The sequence below is a fragment of the Vipera ursinii genome (assembly GCF_947247035.1).
Source record: "Vipera ursinii genome assembly, chromosome: 3".
Taxonomy (NCBI): domain Eukaryota; kingdom Metazoa; phylum Chordata; class Lepidosauria; order Squamata; family Viperidae; genus Vipera; species Vipera ursinii.
Window position 1 is genome coordinate 8,120,691 of NC_139516.1, and position 23,247 is coordinate 8,143,937.

General features: G+C 44.2%; 2 protein-coding genes and 1 long non-coding RNA gene across 3 annotated transcripts in view; 2 read left to right on the forward strand and 1 right to left on the reverse strand.

Moving 5' to 3' along the window:
• The window catches only part of TCFL5 (transcription factor like 5), a gene marked incomplete at its 5' end in the record, with an annotated part of 11,522 nt that extends 8,899 nt beyond the window's left edge, over nucleotides 1–2,623 (forward strand). The window contains 2 exons of the mRNA XM_083360896.1: nucleotides 12–153; nucleotides 2,437–2,623. Coding sequence (XP_083217022.1) covers nucleotides 12–153; nucleotides 2,437–2,559 — 265 coding nt within the window. The 3' untranslated portion in view covers nucleotides 2,560–2,623. The remainder of the gene's footprint in view (nucleotides 1–11; nucleotides 154–2,436) is intronic.
• The window catches only part of LOC310639380, a 472,331-nt gene that overhangs the window by 156,584 nt on the left and 292,500 nt on the right, over nucleotides 1–23,247 (forward strand). The window lies entirely within an intron of this gene.
• Nucleotides 3,552–23,247, reverse strand: part of COL9A3 (collagen type IX alpha 3 chain) — a 63,193-nt gene continuing 43,497 nt past the window's right edge. Inside the window, exons 25-34 of the mRNA XM_083358118.1 lie at nucleotides 21,271–21,324; nucleotides 20,509–20,580; nucleotides 19,375–19,410; nucleotides 16,331–16,375; nucleotides 12,895–12,927; nucleotides 11,326–11,472; nucleotides 8,318–8,372; nucleotides 7,268–7,450; nucleotides 6,675–6,752; nucleotides 3,552–4,943 (exon numbers count right to left, since the gene is read on the reverse strand). Coding sequence (XP_083214244.1) covers nucleotides 4,768–4,943; nucleotides 6,675–6,752; nucleotides 7,268–7,450; nucleotides 8,318–8,372; nucleotides 11,326–11,472; nucleotides 12,895–12,927; nucleotides 16,331–16,375; nucleotides 19,375–19,410; nucleotides 20,509–20,580; nucleotides 21,271–21,324 — 879 coding nt within the window. The 3' untranslated portion in view covers nucleotides 3,552–4,767. The remainder of the gene's footprint in view (nucleotides 4,944–6,674; nucleotides 6,753–7,267; nucleotides 7,451–8,317; nucleotides 8,373–11,325; nucleotides 11,473–12,894; nucleotides 12,928–16,330; nucleotides 16,376–19,374; nucleotides 19,411–20,508; nucleotides 20,581–21,270; nucleotides 21,325–23,247) is intronic.

Consider the following 23,247-nt stretch of genomic DNA (forward strand, 5'->3'; position numbering starts at 1 on the left):
TGTATTTCTAGGCGCCGAATCAGGATTTGCTGTGATGAACTGAATCTTCTCGTTCCATTCTGCACTTCAGACACTGATAAGGCAACAACTTTACAATGGACAACAGCATTTCTAAAATATATTCAAGAGCGACATGGAGATTCTCTGAAAAAGGTCAGTAACTCCACATTAATATACAGAGCATTGTGGTAAAAAAAGTTACAGCAATGCCTCACTGGGCCTTGAACAATATTTGATTATTCGTTGGATCCTTTGTTTTGTTCTTTTCATATTCCGTACATCTTCAACGGCTCAACCTATAAGTTGTATAAGATACAGTATGTAAGCTAAACACATTTGATTTGTGTTCAGTGCTAGTTCTGTAGGATGCACAAAGCCCTTCAGAGACACTCCTGCTACAGGCCATTGGCACATCTTACAGCATTGAGATCCAGCATCTGTTTCCTTGAGCAGGAAATATTTTACCTAAGAAAGCCAAGTGATTTAGCTGTTACAGCACAAATGTTTCATGTATTTAAAGGGGAAAATAGGAAGTTTGATACTACTGCATAAGTATCTGAACAACAACAACACTACTATCAAAGTACACTGCTTTTCTAAAAAAGTACACAGTGAAGTTTAAATGATACAAAAGATGACAGAAGTGGTAGACACAATATAATCAATCTATCTTTCTATCTATCTATCTATCTATCTATCTATCTATCTATCTATCTATCTATCTATCTATCTATCTATCAACAAGCAGTATATTTAAAAGCAGTGCACCGTAATAAATACTTTATTTGGCTAATCAGCGCTCACTATATTGGCTTTTTCAGTTCTTCAAGAACCAAAATTACTGTTTTAGAGCGTTTCCAGAAATCAGAAGAAAACTTTGTTAGGATAAAACAGAATTCAGGTAGAATGGCAAACCAGACAGGGTATTCTTTTTAAGAAGGCAGACCAATCCTATTACCCCTCTTGCTCTCTCATTTTAAGAAATTGGTATTATTGTACTTTGTATCAACTTTTCCCGTTGTTGTTCATGCTGTAAACTGTTTTAGGATCACATGAAATTGTAATTTTTGCAAACTTACTCATGCACATCTCATATACAATTGGCTGAGTCTGCACAAAATTCTCAGCCTGAAAGGATGTCAGTGATGTCCGTTCACACAACAGACAGGGTTCAAAATTAAACTAAAGCTTGGTTGAATTTGACTTTGTTTTGAGTAGATCATGTTATACATTGAATAATACCGTGATGCTAAGACAGGTGCCAAATATGAACTTTAGGTTCCAGACTAGAAGGACATGTCAATCAAAGGTTTCACCCTAGAAATGTGACATCAGGTACCTCGTAAACAATAAGATACAATCAGATAATTATGGAACACCCAATACTCCTTTCATTCTTGAACTTACAGTACTAAGATGTTCCTAAAGTGAACCAGGCAGATAAGAATCTAGGAAGCATATGTTTCCTTTAGTTGCAGATTCTTTAGTTCTTGAACTACATTCAATGGGGCAAAAGAAAAGGCATAACTTTGGTGTAGTGGTGAAGGCATCAGGCTAAAAAACTGGAGCGGTGGTGGTGGGACTGTAAATTCTAATCTCACCTTAGGCACAAAATCAGCTGAGTGACCTTGGGCCAGTCACTCTCTCTCAACCTTAGGAAAGAGGCAATGGCAAGCCAAAGTTGATCAGCTTCATGTTTTTCAGCTGCTCCTTACATTCAGCAGTTCTACCAGACCTAAATCACATCACTGTGATTAAAACAATTTGTATTGACCAAGTACATTTGTATGTACTGAACAACAGCTAATGACCCTCTTTTACCGGTCTACCATAGAGAGCGTCCTCTCATATGGTATTGTGGTTTGGTATGCTGGTCTGACAGCCGCGGACAGGAAAGTATTACAGAGGGTAGTGAGCACAGCACAAGACATTGTGGGCTGTCCCCTGACACCACTGGATGACATCGCCAGGGCTCGCTGCCTTGGAAGAATGAGGAAGATTCTCAGGGATGACTCACACCCTGGACGGTATCTCTTTATTCTCCTACCATCCGGTAGGAGATATAGGAATATAGCCAGCCGTACCAACAGGCTGAAAAACAGCTTTTATCTGTGGGCTGTTAGGCTTTTAAATGGGACATAATCTCATGCAAAATTGACTTGGGAGGCCGGTGTGTGGTGTAGTTGGTTTACATGGTGTGGTGGGATGGAGGGTTTGTTGTCACTGTGTGTTGGGGGGAGGCTCAGCTAATCTCAATGTACACATGTTGTACTTTGACAATAAAGGTTTATTTTATTTTAAAAACTGCAAACAGTTTTTGAGATAACTTTAGATTTCACTGTATTTACCTGCTTTAGGGATATCTGTGCGCATAGAGTTGTTGAAACCCTTATTCATTCTTCTTGGAATTGTTTTTTTTTTGGGGGGGGATTTTAGGAATTTGAAACTGTGTTCTGTGGTAAAACAGGCAGAAGACTAAAATTAACAAGATCAGATCCCATGGCAACCTGTGCAGCCCAGGAGATCACACAGAACAGTACATCTACGGACATGAAATAATATGAAAAGTGATCCACGATGTCAAAATCGAAATTCACCCGCTGGACTTTTCTTATAACACGGTTGACTATATATATATATATATGGACAATATATATATTGAAGAAATGACACGTTTATTCAAAACAAGGAAAAAAGAACAAAACCAACAATGTTAATTTAGTAGAGCTTTTCATTTGTGGCAGGGCAAAAATAGCTTTCTTGGCTAGTAAATGCCACACTCCATATCCCATTTCTATTTTTGATTTTGTTTTATCAAAATACATAATAATTAAAACGCTGCATATGTAGCAACCTGTTCCTTTTCCCTCTTGAGCATGCTCTTATTAATATAAATTAATAGAAATGCCACAAGAACCAGTTTTGCTATTGGAAGAAGAAATGTAAGTAATTTATAAACTATATAAAATGGTAATTGTATATAGTAACTCAGATTTTTTCATTTGTCAAAGTTCATACCCTGTAAAATTAAAATCTATAGAAAAAGCTGTTCTCTATGCGTTACAAATACACTAATAATTTAAATATGTTTTGCACTTTCTTTAACAACTTCTCATACAGGATAAAGACAAGGATTATATTTTGCACAAACATCCATTTAAATGGATAGAAAAAAATGCAGCTGTAAGCTCTGATGGAAGTCTCATCAACTTCTCTGGTGTTTTATGTGACAATTCCCATCCTTTTAGTGCAAAAGTGGTATTTTGTAAAAGCTACATGAATTTTAAGTGCAGATTTTTTTTCTTTCATTTTTTAAATGATAACCTTTAGCTATATATTTGTTAGGAAAGCTGACATATTTAGCATATTTAATTGACAGTGGCTTTATCAGAACACATAATGCTAATAAGTATTCTTATACAGAACATATCACAAAATAAATACTGTTTAAATCACGGATATTCACACTTGTGTGGCCCCTTTATTTTCAATCACCAAAAGAAAAAACAACAAAACAGAATCAGCCTATTATAAAATAGGCAGGCACAATATTAAAAGTTTTAAAATTTATTTTTACAATAATGTATGCACTCAGTTTTGATGGCGTTTGTTTTTGGCACATTGGGTTTTTATCAATACTTAATGTGGAAAGGGTATAATGGGTCATTACTGAATATCCTTTATAATAAGGGAGAAATGTTTAAATTCATCTCTTAAGAAACAGATGGCATGCACATTTTTTTCCTCATAAACCATGCATTTGAATTGGACATTTGCTAAGCATTCACATCACAGAGTGAGCTCTAAACTATATCATGATATCACATTTTCAGAATCTGTTTCCAGTGCAGTTGTGATCAACTCAACGCCCCAAAAAACTCACAACATTTAATTTTAATTTTATTAAATTTATATACCGCCTTTTCCCGAAGGACTCAGGACAACATGGCTTTTGATCCAATAGATTAAGCTGTTGCGGGCACAAAATCTTAGGGAGTGCATTTCAAGGGAATCTTTGAATTATGCCCATTTTATAAACGGTAGTTTTAATCATCCAGTTTGATTCAATTCACCCATTTTACATTTATGAACCCCAGACACCTTAGGGAGCTCCACAAAGTATCCATTTAATGGCTCTACGTCTGTATTCTCTGTCTGAATCACCTGCCCAGGTATGTACAGTTGGACCATCTGGCAAATAATACATGCAACGTTTACATCTGTTATTTTACCAGTAGCAGAACGTCGAACAGTGCCAAATGAAGCCATTGCAAAAGCAGGTAGGATCTTAGGAAGAGGGAAATCGTTAACTGGAAAATACTTCAGGAATAATGTTACGTCTCTTCAAAGAACCTATTCGGTTTATATTTTGCACGAAATAGGAATTAACCACAGGGACCATTTTACGTCAGTTGATTTCCACCACCACCCCAAAGGAACTGAAATATAGCATCCATTTTATTCACTTTCCCCCAATCAGGACAATTGTTTCATTGTGTATGAACATTTCCATTATGGGGTCCTTGGCGCCCTCTAAGCTTGGTGGTTTTCTTGCAGACATTTCATTACCAGACTAGGTGATACCATCAACGCACTGAAGATGTCACCTAGTTTGGTAATAAAGCATCTGCAAGAAAGCCACCAAGCTCAGAGAGCATCAAGGACCCCCACAGTTCAGCCCTGAGCTACAAATAATTCTTTCGGCTAACAATTCCATTGAATGTCGTGTTCCCTCTCCTCACTTCATTCATTCAGCTTCATGCAGATTTACGATTTCTTGAATTTCCCTCTAGCAGCAGCTCCCATACAGGCAGATGTATCACAGAGTCCTGGAGTTCCTTGTGCTCCAGCCGAACCTGGTCTTCCGGGATCCCCTGGTAACCCAGGATCACCGGGTGCACCATTCCGACCATCTTTCCTAATTCCAGGAACACCAGGTTCTCCTTGGGAGGGGGAAAAACAATGGGTTCAGCATGTTATTCGGTATATTTTCAAGGACAAAGCCATCGGCTATGAAAACAAATTGCCATTTTTTAAAATTTGGTTTGGTTTTAAACCTAAGTGCGTTCTCAGGGCCATTTTTCTTCCTCCGTATCTAAACGTTGATCTAGATTGCTGATTTCTTGATCTAGATCAGGGGTGTCAAACTGCCGGCCCACGGGCCAGATGCGTTATGGCAAAACCACAGCCATCCCATTGCCGGCAATGGAAAAAAGGTCGAGATATGTCGCGACACGTCACGTGATGTTGTGAGTTTGACACCCCCTGATCTAGATCAAGGGTCTCCAAACTTGGCAAGTGTAAGGCTTGTGGACTTCAATTCCCAGAAGTCTTCAGCCAGCCATGCTGGCAGGGGAATTCTGGGAGTTGAAGTCCACAAGTCTTAAAAGTTGCAAAGTTTGGAGACCTCTGCTCTAGATTGGTTGACGTGGACAAAGCTGTCATTTTCAGCTTCTCTCAGTTTCTCACCTTTGCAAATTGCCATTTGGTTCCTTAAATTGGCTATTTTTTCCCCTACATCTCAAAACAAAATTTGAACATATTATGGTGTGCTTTTCCCCAAACAAATATATATGTTCATGTTCCAATTTTGCCCGATGCACCTAATTTGCACGAGAAACGTTATAAATCACTTCAATGTCTTACGGTCATGAATATATGTAGTCTTCAATAGACGTGAAGCTCTACGCATTTCAAAATTGCCCAGCTTCGTTTCAAAATGTAGAGAACTGTGAATTTTGAACTATGGCTAAGTTTTGCTTCATTTAAGGTGCCCACTCCTATTAATGGCTCAAAAATATTTTTTAGGTTATTTATATGGACAGTAATAGAAACTGTTAAAAGAAAAAAAGCTAAAACTCTAAAATATCCAGAGAAAACGTATTTAAAACCCTTCTTAATTTATAACAAAAAGGTAAAGCCTCCAGGGAGAAAAAAAAAATCAACCATGAACATCAAGCCTTGGTGCTTAGGAAAGTAGGAACCAATCACCAACATGTGCCAAAGATTTTATTTTATTTTTTTATTTTATTTTAATTCCATTTATATCCCGCCCTTCTCCGAAGACTCAGGGCGGCTTACAAGCTTAGCAGTAGCCTTCATTCTATGTATATGCCTGCTTATTAGGGCTTTCACACACACACACCCCAAGCGGCATTATTACAAAGTCAGCTTAATTGCCCCCAACAATCTGGGTCCTCATTTTACCTACCTCGGAAGGATGGAAGGCTGAGTCAACCTTGAGCCTGGTGGGACTCGAACCTGCACTAATGGCAGGCAGCTGGTGTTACTTAAGGAGGCATTAGCCCACTGCTCCACCAAGGCCTCAAAGATACTTTTCAAGCTTCCACACCCATTTGCACTCTGATTCAAGTGACCCTGAGTGTACAAATAAATTCCCCAAACGGCCTCATGGGCTCTCAGAGAACTAATGAAGAACCTTCAAAATGCTAACAACCAGATGATCGCAAAGACTACAAATCCTTCTATTCCCCACCATTCAATTAGAACTGAAGAAGCTTCTTGGATGAGGAGTGAAATGTTTTCAAGAAAATCAGCCCCCCCCCTCCCCCGAAAGAAAGTCCAGTTGCCTTTTAAGAAGCACCTTTGGGGCAACCATGATCTGGATGATTGAGAATCTCCATAGATATTCACCTGCAGAATATTCAACTTACCTTGTGGTCCTGGATCTCCAACAGGCCCATCAACGCCTTTGCCAATGAGCCCTTTCTCTCCCTTCTCACCAGGGTCCCCTGTAAAATTGAAATAAAATTGACCCATCAGAAGGATGCTTTTTGTAAGCTGACTTGGGAAAAGCATCAACTCCAATCTTTTCACCAGTTTGACTGCACCGCAGGTAGTCCTCGACGTCTGGCCACAAGTGAACCCAGATTTTCTGCTAGGGAGACAGCTACGTGAGTTACACCCCATTTTATGACCTTCCTTGCCACAGCTGTGACGTGAATCTCTGCAGTTGCTAAGTTAGTAACACAGTTGTTAAGTGAATCTGGCTTCCTCGTTGACTTTGCTTGTCAGAAGGTCGCAAAAGGGGATCACGTGACCCCCGGGGACGCCGCAACGGTCATAAATGCATGCCACTTGCCAAGCATCCAAATTTTGATCATGTGACCGTGGGGAGGCTGCAACGGTCGTAAGTGTGAAAAATGGTGCTAAGTTACTTTTTCCAGTGTTGTTGTATCTTTGAACGGTCCCTAAATAAATGATTGTAAGTTGAGGATTAGCTGTAATCTCTTTGGGCCTTACTCACCTCTGGAACCCGGAGTTCCTAAATGCCCTGGGGGTCCCCGATATCCAGGTGGGCCACGAGCCCCAGGATGTCCAATGCTTCCCATTGCCCCAGGAGGTCCCGGAGGGCCAGCGGGCCCAGGCTTCCCCGTGAGTCCAGGAGCCAAGGGTTTCCTTAAATTAGCAGCTAGCTGGGCAACGTGCTCTGAAATTAAAAAAAAAAGCAAATAAGAAATCTGCAGAGTGGATTTTGATTTGTCAGTGGATGGAGTGGAAGAATTCAGAGCATTTTCCAGAGAAGCTTGCAAACATCTTGCTCTAAAATAAAGCACGCCAAACCATTTTGGAGAAAAAGAAAGGGAGGGCGTTAACTTTTTTTAAAGACTGAATTTTTTAAACCAACTGCTCCACAACCCTTGTAAGCTTTAGCCTGGTTTGTTTTTTTTTTTAAAAAAAAATGCAAAATAAAAACCACAGAAAAACTAGATAGATAGATGACATAGATGATAGACAGACAGACAGACAGAGATAGATGACAGATAGAGAGGTATAGATATACACACACATGCACAATTGGTGCCAGCTGGGACACTCACCCCATATATATAGCTGAGCTGGAAATAGTCTTAGTTCTCATTCCTCCCAAACAGACAAAAAACTAGAGCAGTGTTTCTCAACCTCAGAAACTTTTAAGATGTGTGGACTTTCAACACCCAGAATTCCCCAGTCAGCAAATTAAGAGAATAAGAGTTGGAAGGGAACTTGGAGTCTAAAAAATGAATTCCCTTCCGAGGCCCTAGGAAGCCACAGCCAAATAGCTCTGTGTTTGAAGGGGTGCGTGGAGAAAAGCAAGTTTTCTCTTCTTATAACAGTTGTGCAATTTTTTTTTAACAAAAGATGCCTGGGAACCTCTTAAACAGCCTTTTGGTTTCATCCAGGTCTCTCCGCCGTCCTCGTGACTTCAAGAAGCATCTTTTTGAAGGATTTGCTCAGGTCCTAGAACTTGTCACCAACAATCCATTTAGCAAAATGGACATTATTTCCTTGCCCAAGACATTGCAGCCGTACTCACCGCTGATCATTCCACCGCAGAGTTCTCGGATGCGTTCTTCACTAGCTTCTTTTCCCTAAAATGAAAGGTAAAAAAGGTTTCCCCTGTCCAGTCATGTTTCACTCTAGGGCAGTGGTGGCGAACCTATGGCACGGGTGCCAGAGGAGGCACTCAGAGCTCTCTGTGGGCACCCATGCCAAGCCCTGGAGGTGGCAACTGTCCCTCTTCAACCAGCCGCCTGCTAACTTGCCGAGGTCCCACGTGGCCGGATGCATCCCAGCATGGCTGGTTTCCCTCCCTCCCCCCCGTGCCTCCTGGCCTCGCATGCTCTCCTTTTCCCAGGCACGACCCACTGCATCGCCTCCTCAGCTGTCGGCCGACCAACCATCTCGGAGGCGGCTTCTTTGAACCACTGGCGATGGGTTGCGGAGCCCCAGAGTGCGCCAGTCGAGGAGTCAGCAGGCTGTGGCTACTGACGGACACCATCGGCCCCCATGCACTCACTGACTTCTGTGTGCGAGGGCCGATGGTGTCAGGCAGCAGCCACCCCGGCTCTTGCCTTGCCCCATGGCAATGGCACCCTCACCCTGCCTTGCCTTATCCCGTAGGATGAGCCTCCTGCCTACCGCCACACCTACCAGAGACCCCCTGGATCTCCGCCAACCCTGCCCACCCCCCAAAGGTGTCCCTCCCCACGAGTGACATTGTGGTGACCACATCCACCTTGGACACAACCACCCAATCTTCCATGACCACCACAGCCACACCCACCCAGTGGGCCACGCCTACCTGGCACCCAGTGATAAGTGGGTTTTGGGTTGCAGTTTGGGCACTCGGTCTCTAAAATGTTTGCCATCACTGCTCTAGGGGGCGCTGCTCATCTCCTAACTGAGAGAGCCAGCGTGGTCCAAAGACGCTTCCGTGGTGATGTGACAGTATGACTATATGCCGAGGCGCACGAAAACCAAAGTAGTACCTATTTATTTCCTCGCATTTGCATGCTTTCCAAATGCTAGGTGGGCAAGAGCTGGGGTAAGTAATGGGAACTCCCCCCACCACACAGCGGTCGAGTCTTGAACCTCTCCTGTCAGCTTTTGAGCAGACAAGCTGAGCGTTTTTAACCGCTGAGCTGTTGTGCCCCTATCCCTAAAATTGTGCAATGGTATTTTAAAATCCTTTGTAAGAGTTGGGATCTCGTTGTGAACATCTGCTGCAGCCTTCCCTAACTTGGTCTTCCCCAGAGGTTTTATGACTTTTAATGCCATGTATCTTCCAACATCATGATAACCTTGCTATGGAGCTCCCAAAGTAACTCTGGACCAGTCACAATCTTTCATTAACTTCTAAATTGAAGGTTTTATAGGTAGCTCTTGACTTACAACCACAATTGGCAGCAGAATTTCCATTGTTAAGTGAGTCACACCTGGGTTTTTTTTTTTTTGCCCGGGATTATTAAACGAATCTGTGCAGTGAAATGAATCGTGCAGCCGTTAAGCCAACCCAGCTTCTCCCGTTGATTTTGCTTGCCGGAAGTTGGCTGGGAAGGTCATAAATGGTGATCAAGTGTTAGACATATACGCTGGGTGCCAAGTGCCTGAATTTTGATCACATGACCACGGGGATGCTGTGAGATGGTTGTAAGTGTGAGGAATGATTGTAAATCACTTTCTTCAGTGCCCGTTGGAAGTTTGAATGGTTGCTAAACAAATGGTTGTAAGTCAAGGACTACCTGGATTTATTTTTTTCTTATTTAAAGAGCAAATTACCCACGTTTTCCAATAATAGCAACAACATAATAACGCTATGAGTATAAGTAGTCCCTGACTTACAACCAGGAGTGATGTCACAGTTGTAAGTGTGAGGACTGGTTGTAAGCACATAAGTGTTGCTTGAGCAGGGTCCACAAGATTGTCCGGGACACTACACACCCTCTTCACGACCTGTTTTCCTTGTTACCTTCTGGGAGGAGGGGGCTTTGTGGTGTCCGAAGAAGAACATCCAGATTTAGCCACAGTTTTGTACCATACACTGTATTAACTCTAAAGCTTCCTCCTTCCGTTATGTATTCAAGATGGACAGTGATTAATATTTATTTGTTACCTATATGTAAGGGTTTAGCTCTATACATATGTTGTATATAGTATGTTTTAAATGTGTCTTATGCTTGAGAGCAAGCAACTAAATTTCATTTTTAATGTGTGCCATTGTGCCCACAGGGAAAAAAATTACAATAAAGGTTATCTGAATCAAAAATCTAAATCTAAAGTGTGAGGACTGGACTTTTTCAGCACTGTTGTAACTTTGAATAGACTCTAAACCAGGGACTCAGGACTTCTGGGAGTTGAAGTCCACGAGTCATAAAAGAACCAAGGTTGCCTACCCCTGCTCTAAACGAATGGACATAACTCAAGGACTACTTATACAGCAAATCTGACCATGCCAGAAAAGTAGACTGTTCTACTCCATTTTAACAGAACAGAGCAATCTACTCCACTAAGTGGAGATTACACTATTGCTCTACTCTGCTTTTTTCCCCCGAAGTCTTCAATGGCACAATAACCCAAATATAGATAGTCCTCGACTTACAACTGTTCATTTAGTGACCCAAGTTACAACGGCACTGAATAAAGGGACCATGTTTCACAGCATCTTCATCGTCATGTGATCAAAATTTCCATATTTATGGCGGTGGCTGTGTCCTGTGGTCCCGTGATTATCTTTTGTGATCTTCTGACCAGCAAAGTCAATGGGGAAGCCAGATTCCCTTAACAGCTGGGTTACTAACTGAACAACTTGAGTGATTCAACTTAACATCCGGGGCAAGAAAAGTCGTAAAGCGGGGCAAAACTCATTTAATAAATGTTTCCACTTAACAACAGAAATGTTGGGCTCAGTTGTGGCCATAGGTTTAAGGACTTGCCTATCTTAGGAATAGCACAACGAAAATGAGTTTTAAACTGGAGTAGGGAAAAAATGGGCAGACAAGGACCGACAAACAATTGCACAAGGCAACGTCCAGAACTTCTTACCGGAGGGCCTGGTTTCCCCACAATCCCAGGGATTCCTCGCTCTCCTTGAAAACCCATTTTGCCAGGATGGCCTGCAATTCCTGGTAGCCCAACGGTCCCATTTGGGCCCTGGGATCCTTTTGGGCCAGGCTCTCCTCTCTGTCCAGCCTGCAAAAGAAAAATGAAGAACATCCCCAAATGGAGAAGCTGTGGCTTCCAGACTGCACCTAAAAACACACAAGGGAAACAGCTGCCTTGCAGAAGCTACGCAAATCTCTAATTGCGGTTTGGAGGTGTGACTGGCTGGAAACCATCATGGGCACTATCTAAGCACTATCTAAAATCAATGGTGAAAAAAATAAGGTTCTACATTTAGGTGAGAAAAAACAAACGCACAGGTACACTGTAGGTGGTACCTTGCTCAATAGTAGTAACCGTGACAGGGATCTCGGAGTCCTAGTGGACAATCACTTCAATATGAGCCAGCAGTGTGCTGCAGCTGCCCAAAAAGCCAACACAGTCCTAGGCTGCATTAACAGAGGTAAAGAATCAAGATCATGTGAAGTGTTAATACCACTTTACAACGCATTGGTAAGGCCACACTTGGAATACTTCATCCAGTTTTGGTCACCACAATGTAATAAAGATGTTGAGACTCTGGAAAGAGTGCAGAAAAGAGCAACAAAGATGATTAGGGGACTGGAGGCTAAAACATATAAAGAACGGTTCCTGGAATTGGGTATGTCTAGTTTAATGAAGAGAAGGATGAGGGGGGACATGATAGCAGCATTCCAATATCTCAGGGGCTGCCCCAAAGAAGAGGGAGTCAAGCTATTCTCCAAAGGGCCTGAAGGCAGGACAAGAAGCAATGGATGGAAACTAGTCAAGGAGAGAAGCAACCTGGAGCTAAGGAGAAACTTCCTGACAGTTAGAACAATTAACCAGTGGAACAACCTGCCTCCAGAAGTGGTGAATGCTCCAACACTGGAGGTTTTTAAGAAGAGACTGGACAGCCATTTGTCTGAAATGGTATAGTTTCCTGCCTGAGCAGGGGGTTGGACTAGATGACCTCCAAGGTCCCTTCCAACTTTATTATTATTATTATTATTATTATTATTATTATTATTATTATTATTATTATTATTATTATTATTATTATTATTATTATTATTATGAGGAAGACAGTGGGTTAAAACTCAGCCAAAGTTACCCAGTCAACTTTCATGTCTAAGGCAGGATTAGAACTCAGTGTCTCCTGGCTTCTAGGTAGCAACTTTTCCATTGGAACTGCTCTCCTCTGTACCTCTGTCTATCATAACATGCAAATAGCTTTTGCTTAAAGCACTGGCTGCTATATTGCTGGATTTCTGTTTTCGCCACTGGTGGGGACTTTTAAATAAAATACAGGAATGGCAGGCAAGCGGTCAGGAAGCCTTCATTGGTGACTTTCATTTTCTCTTGCAAAGCTTCCTCCGATGGCAACCTCTCAGATTTTTTTTTTAAAAAAACAACTTCCAGGCAAATTCATATAATGAAAAACACCATAGGTGATGGGTTTTCTTTTTTCTCTTGAAAGTATAAACTACTTACTTCTCCTTTCTGCCCAGGAGGTCCGAAATGGCCCTAGAAAAAAAAAAGAAATTGGAATAAAGTTATTTGTTTCAATCCCCTGCAGGAAACCGAAATGAAAGTGCAGAACCTGGATTGCTTTTCACTGCAGCTCACAAATATACCATCCAAATTTATCATCGGAAGGGATGAGGTAGAATTAAAGAATGCTAGAGCTGGAAGGACCGTGAGTTTCGACCTTTGTACGGTGTGGGAATACAACTGCCGGTATGCATTTCCATCAGCGTGGGTGAATATGACTGGGGTCTTCCCCTAGACCAGGGGTGTCCAAACTTTTTTCAAAGAGGGCCAGATTGGATGAAGTGAACATGCTGGAGGGCCGAACATTTTTCCGAACATTCTTTGAACAATTACAATTAAATGCAAAAGAATTATTTTATGCCAAGTTAATTGCAAATGGCATACTTTTCATTTTATAACATAAGATCAACTGACAGCTGAGTTTTCAAAATGTATTTTAAATAAATTTTAAAAAAAACTGTGTGAGCTGTTACCAGAGAGTCTGACCTTGTCAAACTTACTTTGACAAGGTCAGACTCTCTGGTAACAGCTCACACACTTCCACCACTTCACAAATTCTGCTAGGCCAGGGCCCTACCTACCCCTGTCCAGCTCCCCACATCCCAGCCCATAAAATGGCTGTGAAACACAGAATGCGCGCACGTGCACACACACACACACACACACACACACACACACACACACACACACCCGCCCTTCCCTGGATGTCGCCTTCGTCCAGGGGAGCCAGAGGGCTTCGAAGCCGGGGCAGCTCCGGCGGCAAAGAAGGCGCGCCCTCGTTGCACCGGCACAGACGCCGCGCCAAGCCCGCGGCGGGGGGAGGAGCGTGGCGGTTCGGCCAGACAGGAAAAGGTGCGGGAAGCAGCCGCCGCCTGGTAACGGCGCCCAGGCTCACAATGTGGAGGCGGCGAGCAAGCACGCGCTCAGGGCGAGGCGGCCGCAGTCCGGTGAGGGAAGACCGCCGAGGGAGTGGCTGGCCGGGCTGCGCTGCTGCCGAGCGAAGCTCGGCCGGGGTGCCCGCTCTGCTCTGCCTGGCGCCAGCTCAGAGACTCTGCCCGCCAGGCCCTTCTCCCGCTCAGCCAGGCCAGACGCGCACTGTCAGCCTCACTGCACCGGCACAGACGCTGCGCCAAGCCTGGGGCGGGGGGGAGGTGCGTGGCGGTTCGGCCAGGCAGGAAAAGGTGCAGGAAGCGACCGCCGCCTGGTAATGGTGCCCGGGCTCACAACGTGGAGGCGGTGTAGCGAGGCTGACGGTGCACCGGCACAGACGCCGCGCCAAGCCCGGGGCAAGGGGAAGGAGCACGGCGGTTCGGCCAGGCAGCCGGCCCTTCAACCCACCGGAGGAGCAGCAGATCGGCGCGGCTGGAGTCGGGAAAGCCACTAGAAGGGGGAGGGGAGTCACCTCTCCCCGCCGGGGGGTCGCCCAGCCCGTCCCAGGAGGCTGACATTTCTGTAGCTGAAAAAGTCGTCTCGGATTCCATGGCGGAAGGTCACCCCCGGGACTCCAGCGCCAGGCAGGGCTGAGAGGGGGAGGGTGGGAAAAAGGGAGGGAAGGAGACAGGGAGGAGAAAGGACGAATGGGTGGAGGGAGGGAAGGAGAAAGAGAAGGAAGGAAGGAAGAAGAGAGAATGGAGGCAGGAGAGAAGAAGAAGAAAGAGAAAAGAGAGAGAGAGAGAGAGAGAGAAAGAAAGAAAGAAAGAAAGAAAGAAAGAAAGAAAGAAAGAAAGAAAGAAAGAAAGAAAGAAATCGGAGGCTTGGACAGACCCCGCTCCAGGCTCCGGGGCCGCCACCACAGAATGCCCAGCCTCGGGGGGGAATCTTCTGCAGGCGTGCCCTGGCCCCCTCCCCTCCCTCCCTCCCGCGGCCCATCCCCAAGGCGGCGCCCGCGGGTCCCTGGACTCACAGCATGCAGAGGGCGAAGGCGCCGGCCACGCTCTCGCTGTCGCGCACCAGGAAGCTGCCGGCCCGCCCTGCCCACGCCAGCAGCTCCTCGGCTGCCGCCCGGCTCAGGTTCTTGTGGTACCAGAGCGGCCAGCCCGGCACCGCCAGAGCCCCCGCGCCCGGAAGCCCCAGCGCCACCGGAGCCGCCGCCATGGGCAGCCACGGCGTGCAGGGAAGGTGCTCAGCGGGATGGGTGGGCAGGCCGAGACCCCCGCTGGCCACCCCCGCCTCGCCCACAGTGCCCCATGGCCCGACCGGAGACCCCCGGCCGCTCAGGGCATGCCCGGCCCAGCGGCTCCTCCTCTGGGCTGCGCTCCGGCCAGGATGAGGGCGCGATCCGCTTTCCGCGCGCTTCCCCTGCGCACTGGAGCCGCCCCGGGCCCCGAGCAGGCCTGGTGGAGGAGGAGGAGGCGGAGGAAGCCGCGTGGAGCCCCGGAGCCTGGCTGGCGGGGTGGGGGCGGTAGCTGGGCTGGCCTACGCTTCCTGGGGCGGCCCCTCGGCGGGGGAGGCGGGAGCAGCTCCCGAAGGGGCGGCCCTCAATCAGAAGGGAGGGCCGTGGGAGGGCCGCATTTACATACAGCAGGGAGGGCTGTTGCGGGCCGTATTAAACCGCCCCGCGGGCCGCAAATGGCCCGCGGGCCGGACTTTGGACATGCCTGCCCTAGACTAAACTTCCTCGTGCTGATTCAGTTCTGTATCATATTTTCAGTTCTGTGGTCATCGGTAGGCAGGGGTTGCAGACTTGTGCAGGAATTAGTTAAAAATAAAATTAAAAAGATCCCAGGACAGCTGAATCAGGAGGCAAAGCTCTTCTAGGGCTTGTTGTTGTTATTAGCTGCAAAGTCGTCTCTGACCACTCGTGACCCCACGGACAACGTTCCTCCAGGCCTTCCTGTCCTCTACTATCTTCTGGAGTCCATTTAGGCTCACGCCTACTGCTTCAGTGACTCCATCCAGCCACCTCATTCTCTGTCATCCCCTTCTTCTCTTGCCCTCCACCTTTCCCAGCATTAGGCTCTTCTCCAGTGAGTCCTTCCTTCTCATTAGGTGGCCAAAGGATTTGAGTTTTAGCTTCAGGATCTGGCCCTCTAAAGAGCAGTCAGGGTTGATCTCCTCTAGGACTGACCGGTTTGATCGCCTTGCAGTCCAAGGGACTCACAGGAGTCTTCTCCAGCACCACAGTTCAAAGGCCTCAATTCTTTGGCGCTCAGTCTTCTAGGGCAGTGTTACTCAATTTTGGCAACTTTAAGATGCGTGGACTTCAACTCCCAGAATTCCATAGCCAGACTTTCAGTCCTAAGGCGGGACTAGAACTCCCTGTCTCCTAGTGATTGGCCCAAATTCACGCAACCAGCTTTTGTACCTAAGACTGCACCAGAACTCACGGTCTCCTGGTGATTGACCCAAAGTCACCCAGCCAGCTTTCCTTACATACCAGTTCTCCTTTAGTTCCAGGTAGCCCATCTGTTCCAGCAATGCCCTGCAAATGAAAATAGGAAGAATGCATTTATCAAAGAGGAAACAACATTTTAGAATCACCACAGTTGTTGGGCTAATGAAGATGGATGTTTATTCCCTTCTGAATCAACATTGGGTCACTTACCTAGATATGCTGTGCAATTTTCTTGGCAACATTAGGTCTACCTTCATCTCCTTCTGAGATGTTTCTCAACTCACTATTCCTGTTTCTCAGCTCACTAACCCTACATTCCTGGCATTTCCTAGTAGATCTCCTACCCAAATATTAACCCCAAGCCTGCTTAGCTTCAAACCCAGATCAGATCTGTCAAACGCTGTCCTCTACTGAAGACATCTTTCTCTAACTAACAGTAGCATTTGCAACACCAACATTGCTAGCCATAGTAACAATATAGAAATAGAAGGACTGTGGCAAAAAAAGCAAAGGTAGTACCAATAGTCATAGGTGCAATCGCAAAACATCTGGAGCAACACTTAAAACAACACTGGCATCCACAAATTCACCATCAGTCAGTTGCAAAAGGCAGCTTTACTTGGAACAGCTGCCATTCTGCAAGGATACTTCTAACACCATAAAACAGGGGTCTTCCAACTTGGCAACTTTAGGCCTTGTGGACTTCAAACTCCCAGAATTCCTCAGCCAGCCCTGTGTGAGATCTCATTGAGTTGTGTATGCAAACGTCAAGGTTATTTATTTATTGACACCAGGGTTTCTCAACCTTGGCACCTTGAAGACGTGTGGACTTCAACTCCCAGAATTCTTCAGCCAGCTATGGCTGGCTGAGGAATTCTGGGAGTTGAAGTCCACAAGGCTTAAAGTTGCCAAGTTTGAAGACCCTTGCCATAAAACATCCACATCTGCCCTTCCCAGGAAGGACTCGCTAGGCAGACGAAAAATGCCAAACAAAGTCCGAACATCTGGCTGACTGTATGACACACCCCTAATTATATTAATAGTATTTTACGAATGTGCATTCATACATTTGCTCTATCGTATTCACGATCAAGTCTTTTAGGTCGACATTATTAGCACTAATCGGGATTGTCCAAGACTTAAATCAAATTATCCAGCCTTTTAGAGCACAGCCAACTCAAATGTCTATGGAGATTCTCACTCAATCAGGTCATGGTTGTCCCAAACGTGCTTTTTCAAAAAGCAATTGGGGTTTCTTGCAATTTTTTTCCCCTTTGAAAATGTTTTGCTTCTCATCCTAGAAGCTTCTTCAGTTCTCACCCAAGAAGCTTTTTGGATGAGAAGTGAAATATTTTCAAAGGAAAAAAAAAATGCAACAAAGTCCAGTTGCCTTTTGGAAAAAGCTCCTTTGGGACTGTGAACTCAATGCCTTTGAGTTCTAGTAGTATCCAAAGGAGTGATTTTAATTTTAGGTTAAACCTTCAATTTTTTTAACGGGATGCTTGTCAACAATTTTATGTGTTACACCTAAGTCCCTTGCTGCTCTTGGTTAGAAGAAACTTTCTCATTTAAACCAGAAGAGGGCTTCCTTGTTCAAGTATGTGAAACATTTCTGCCAAGGACGGGAATAAAATGTGCTCAGTTTGTATTAGACAGTTCTACACAATTCACACTTTCTCAAATTTATGGAGCAGACAGCCATGTGTGGTTCTAAATCTGGTTTGCGAATGAGTACATAAAAACATATGGGATCAACAAATGTGTTAAGCAAAAAAGTATGCAAAGATATGGTTAAACGACCTCAAACTTAACTGAAGATGCAAATAAGTTCTCAAAACTTAAGTTATAGCTACAGGAAGTCCTGAACTACAACCGCAATAGGGATCAGAATTTCCCTGGCTAAGCAAGGCAGCTCTTAAGTCATTTACACCCGATTTTGCTACTTTTTTTTGCCACAGTTGTTAAGTGAGTGAATCGCTACAGTTGTTAAGTGAATAATGTGGTCGTTAAATGAATCTGGCTTTCCCCATTGACTTGGCTTGTCAGAAGCCTGCTAGGACAGTTGCAAATAGCTGATCATGTGACTCAAGGATGTTGCAACAAGCGTTAAATACACCCTGGTTGCCAAGGACTTAAATTTTGATCATGTGACCTTAGAAATGCTGTGATAGTCATAAGTACAAGGGCCAGTCATCAGTGACTTTTTTTTCAGTGCCGCTGTAACTGAATGGTCGCTAAACAAATGATTGCAAGTCAGAGACTACCTCTAAATTTTGTTAAAGCCTATGGTTTTAAAATAAGATTACAGCACATTACTAACTTTGTGCTCTGGAAGAAATGTGGAGAGGCAGAAATTTAATTAATATGCTGCCACCTAGTGGTGGTCTGGATAGTTGCACCCTATTTATTTATTTATTAAATTTTTATGCTGCCCTTCAGTATCAACAGCAATAACATTTAAGCTTGTATACTGCCCCATAGCAGTCTGTGGGTGGTTTATAAAGTAAGCATTATTTGCATATTGCCCCCAACAATCTGGGTCCTCATTTTACCTCGGAAGGATGGAAGGCTGAGTCAACCTTGAATCCATCAGGATCAAACTCCAGGCTGTGGGCAGAGTTTGCCTACAATACTGCAGTTTAACCACTCCACCACCAAGGCTCCTTCCCCATATTACACTGTTGAAATAACTACCAACTCAAATATGGTGTAGCCTGTTTAGAGGAAATGAATCCAGACTTCGCTCATTGAATCTCGCTCCTTGATCAGATTGACAAGATTTGAAGTTTTGATCAAAATAACAAAAGAAGTCTATTCCTTCTGTAACATCAGCTTTGGCCCTTTCACACATGGGTGCAGTTTTGCAACACACAGACCAAAAAGATGGAACTTGTGTTGCTTTGGGTAACTATAGTATTATACATGCGCTGTTAGGGGCATAAACTAATTTTTCACACCATAATGTAGTTTGTGTGGCCAGATTATTGGATGAGACCAGCCACTGAGATTTATTCTGTAAACCAGGATAAGACAAACCATGGTTTAATGTGATTTATGCATCCAGAGGATTGAGATCTTTATCTTACCTGGTTACCTTTGAGTCCCGGAATGCCAGTAGGACCCTAGGAACAAGTAAAGAAGAAGCATTGTTTAAAAAAAGGGGGGAAAGTGTCAAAAATGGTTAACCGGCTGCAGGAACACAATATAAATAAGTAGCTTTTAGATTAGGTGAGTCTACATCTGAATTTTTTTCTTTTTAATTTTTTTTATTAAATTTCTTTGCTGCCCATCTTGCCACAAGGCAGTTCAAAACGATAACTTCTAACTAAACTTATTACTTAAATTTAAGACTTTTGCAATTCTCACCCTTGGTAACTTTAAGCTGGGTGGACATCAATTCCCAGAATTCCCCAGCCAGGTTGACTAGGGAATTCTGGGAGTTGAAGTCCACATGGCTTAAAGTCACCAAGGGTGAAAAACACGGTGGTAAATGCATGACAGAGGAAGAAGCTGTGGGCCGAAAGCTCCACCCATTTCATGTTCTAAAGGCGAGGTCTTCAAACGTGGCCCTTTCATGACTTGTGGACTTCAACTCCCAGAATTCCTCAGCCAGGCACGCTGGCTGAGGAATTTTGGGAGTTGAAGTCCACATGTCATAAAAGGGCCAAGTTTGAAGACCCCTGTTCTAAAGTGATATCAAATGCAATGAATCCATACATCCCAGTGTGGGTGGTGCCGCCACTAAGCCCCGCCTTCCACCCAACAGGTGTTTTGGAACAACTGGTCTTAAAAAAGGACATTTCTTGTTTTCTCTAACAGAGAAAACAACATTAATTATTTTTAAGGTTTTTAAGAAGAGCTTGGGTAGCCATTTGTCCCGAATAGAATCTCCTATTTGAGCAGAGGGTTGGACGGGAAGACTTTCAAGGACCCCCCCCCCAACCCCGTTATACTCTTATTGTTAATTTAATAACAATAACATCTAACTAACTAAAAGTAATTTAATGGTAACATCTAACACTGATGCAGTAAAAAAATCTTCCTTTGCAACCCTCTTCCCTCAGTGGAAGTATTTTAAATTGACTCTGTAACTTAGATTACAAAACTGATTAATGAACGCATTAAATATTACAGCCCTACCCAAAAGAATTCTGCATTCATCAAAGTGATATTCATCAAATCCTCACCAGATCAATTGTTCACTTTTGGAGAGGATTTACCTGCTCGCCAGATTCACCCCGTAGTCCAGTGGCACCAGGTCGGCCCAGCTCCCCACTTGGTCCTTGTCGACCCTGGAAAGTTAAATGAAAAGAGAGAAATAAGAGAGAAAGCTGAAAAAAGGGAGAAGGGATTAAATCTCACGTTTGAGTCAAACTGCTTAGTTACTCAAAATCAGCAAACATTGCAGAAGATGGCTTAAAACAGCCTGAAAAGAGAAAACAACATCTTAGCCAGCTTTTAACTAAAAAAATTGCTTGCAAATCTCCATGTCGTACATCCCTATACGTCACTTTAGTTTTCCATCTCCCCAGCCCCTTTTAGTTTCGCAGAATAACTTGCCTCATTTGCTACTTTCACTTACAACGTTTTTTTAGAATTTAGCAACTTGAACAAGGTATGGACTTCAACTCCCAGAATTCCCCAGCCACAATGGAATGAAGAGTGTTGGGAAGATTAAAGAGCAGACTGGACAATTAGATATATTCTACCTCAGTGTTTCTCAGTCTCGGCAACTTTATGATGTGTGGACTTCAATTCCCAGAATTCCCCAGCCAGCTGGCTGGGGAATTCTGGGAGTTGAAGTCCACATGTCTTAAAGTTGCTGAGGTTGAGAAACACTGGTCCACACCAACTTGATCTACTAACAAAATAAAATCCTTGGTAGTGCCGCTACAAGCTTTATACGGACACAAATTGCAGCCCACCCTGTGTGGGAACAGTTACTCTTTCCATCCCAAAATTATCTTCTGAATTTGACTGACCTGGAAACCTCTTACACCTGCTGCTCCGATGGGTCCTTGTAGACCAGCTTCTCCCTGGGGGAAAAAAAAGGCAGGAGGGGGTGTCAAGGGCAGATAGTACTGTCTTCAGGAACATCAATTTCAGGGTGACAATATTTTAAGTAAGGAAAAAAACCCGTTACAGGTAGCCCTCAACTCACAACCATTCCAATAAATACATTTCAAGCCCTCTTGCAAAATATTACAGGCAGTCCATGGAAAAAAGTGACTTATAACCATTTCTCACACTAACAACTGTTGCAGCGTGCCCATGGTCAATTGATCAAAATTCGGGCACTTGACAACTGACCCATATTTATGACGGTTGCAGTGTCCCGGGGTCACGTGATCCCCTTTCTGCGACCAGCGGAGTCAATGGGGAAGCCAGATTCACTTAACAACCGTGTTGCTAGCTTAACATGTGCGGTGATTCATTTAGCAACTATGGCAATAAAGGTTGCAAAATGGGGCAACATTCACTTAACAACTATCTTGCTTAGCAACGGAAATTTTGGGCTCAAAAAGTACTGGTAGTCTTTGATCATAAGTCAAGGATAGTGGTGGGATTCGGCCGGTTTGCACCAGTTCTGCAGAACCGGTAGCTAATTTTTTGTTGCCCAGGCCCAGAATGGACTCCTGGAAGTGGCATCCACATGGAAAACCGGTTGTTCACATATTTGAATCCCACCACTAGTCAAGGATTACCAGTACTTTTATTCACCTGTATCTTGCTTTGGAGAGAGAGAAGGAGAGAGAAGGAGAGAGAGAAAGAGTGAGAGAAGGAGAGAGAGAAAAGAAAGAGAAAGAGAGAGAGGGAGGGAGGGAGAGAAAGAGAGAGAGGGAGGGAGGGAGGGAGGGAGAGAGAGAAGAAAATGTTAAAAAGAAAAAAAATGGGCATCTTCACCCATTTTGACTTTGGGATCCAACCCAGCCCTACCACACCGATGACCTGATAAAATGTAGTTCTTGGGCAGAAGGAAGATTATCCAATTCTGGAGTACTGTCCAATTTTTCCTCCAAAGGACACATTAAAGCTGATTTTCCAATTAGGGCTTATATTTGGGGAAATACGGTACTAAATGCATCTGTCTGGCTGACCATCTTAACTGGGGCTTATTTTTGGGGTGGGGCTTATATTACGAATGTCCTGAAAAATCGTCCTAGGGCTTATTATCCGGTTGGGTCTTATTTTGGGGAAAACCCGGTAGGTCCAGAAATTAAATCCTGAGGAAGGCTGAAATTATTTTATTGAAATTGGCTTGAATACAGGGGTCTCCATACTTGGCAACTGCAAAGGCTCGACTCATAATGCACCTCTACTTGCAGCTGTAAATACTAGAGGAAGAAAATAAGGGAGGAAGGGAGGGGAATGCTTGGAATATGTTGGGAATGTGAACCATTTGCAGCCTGAGAAAAACCTGACACTTCAAGGCCACGAGATGGGAACCTTTCCAAGGTGCAGAACATTTTCCCAAAATAAAAAGAACATATTGGATTGATGGAGAATGGACAATGGGTGACCCAAATGGGGAAAAGGGTTTTTTTTTAATGTGAAAAACCCAGAGCTAGCTTCGCTTCTTCTGTGCCTTTATGGATCTATCAGTAAAGTTATACTCTTGGTAAAATAATGTCCCAGGAGTTTCTTTTGCTCCATATGCCAACAGGACGGTTGACAGCCCCTTTAAGACTTGTGGACTTCAACTCCCAGAATTCCCCACCCCGAGCTAGTGTTGTGTACTGGGTTCTTTGCAGCAAGCAGGAGACGAGGCAAGAGAGTTCAGGCAAGAACATGCTTTATTGAATGCAAGAACTGAACTATTAACCAAGGCTTCTATGCAGCTATTTATACTGCTGGCCACTAGGCGGCAGCCAATAGGTTTGAAGGAGCCTGTTGCCACCCTGGAGCCAACCAATGGTGGTCCTGGAGACTGCTTGTCTGAGGAGCCAGCGACCGACCGT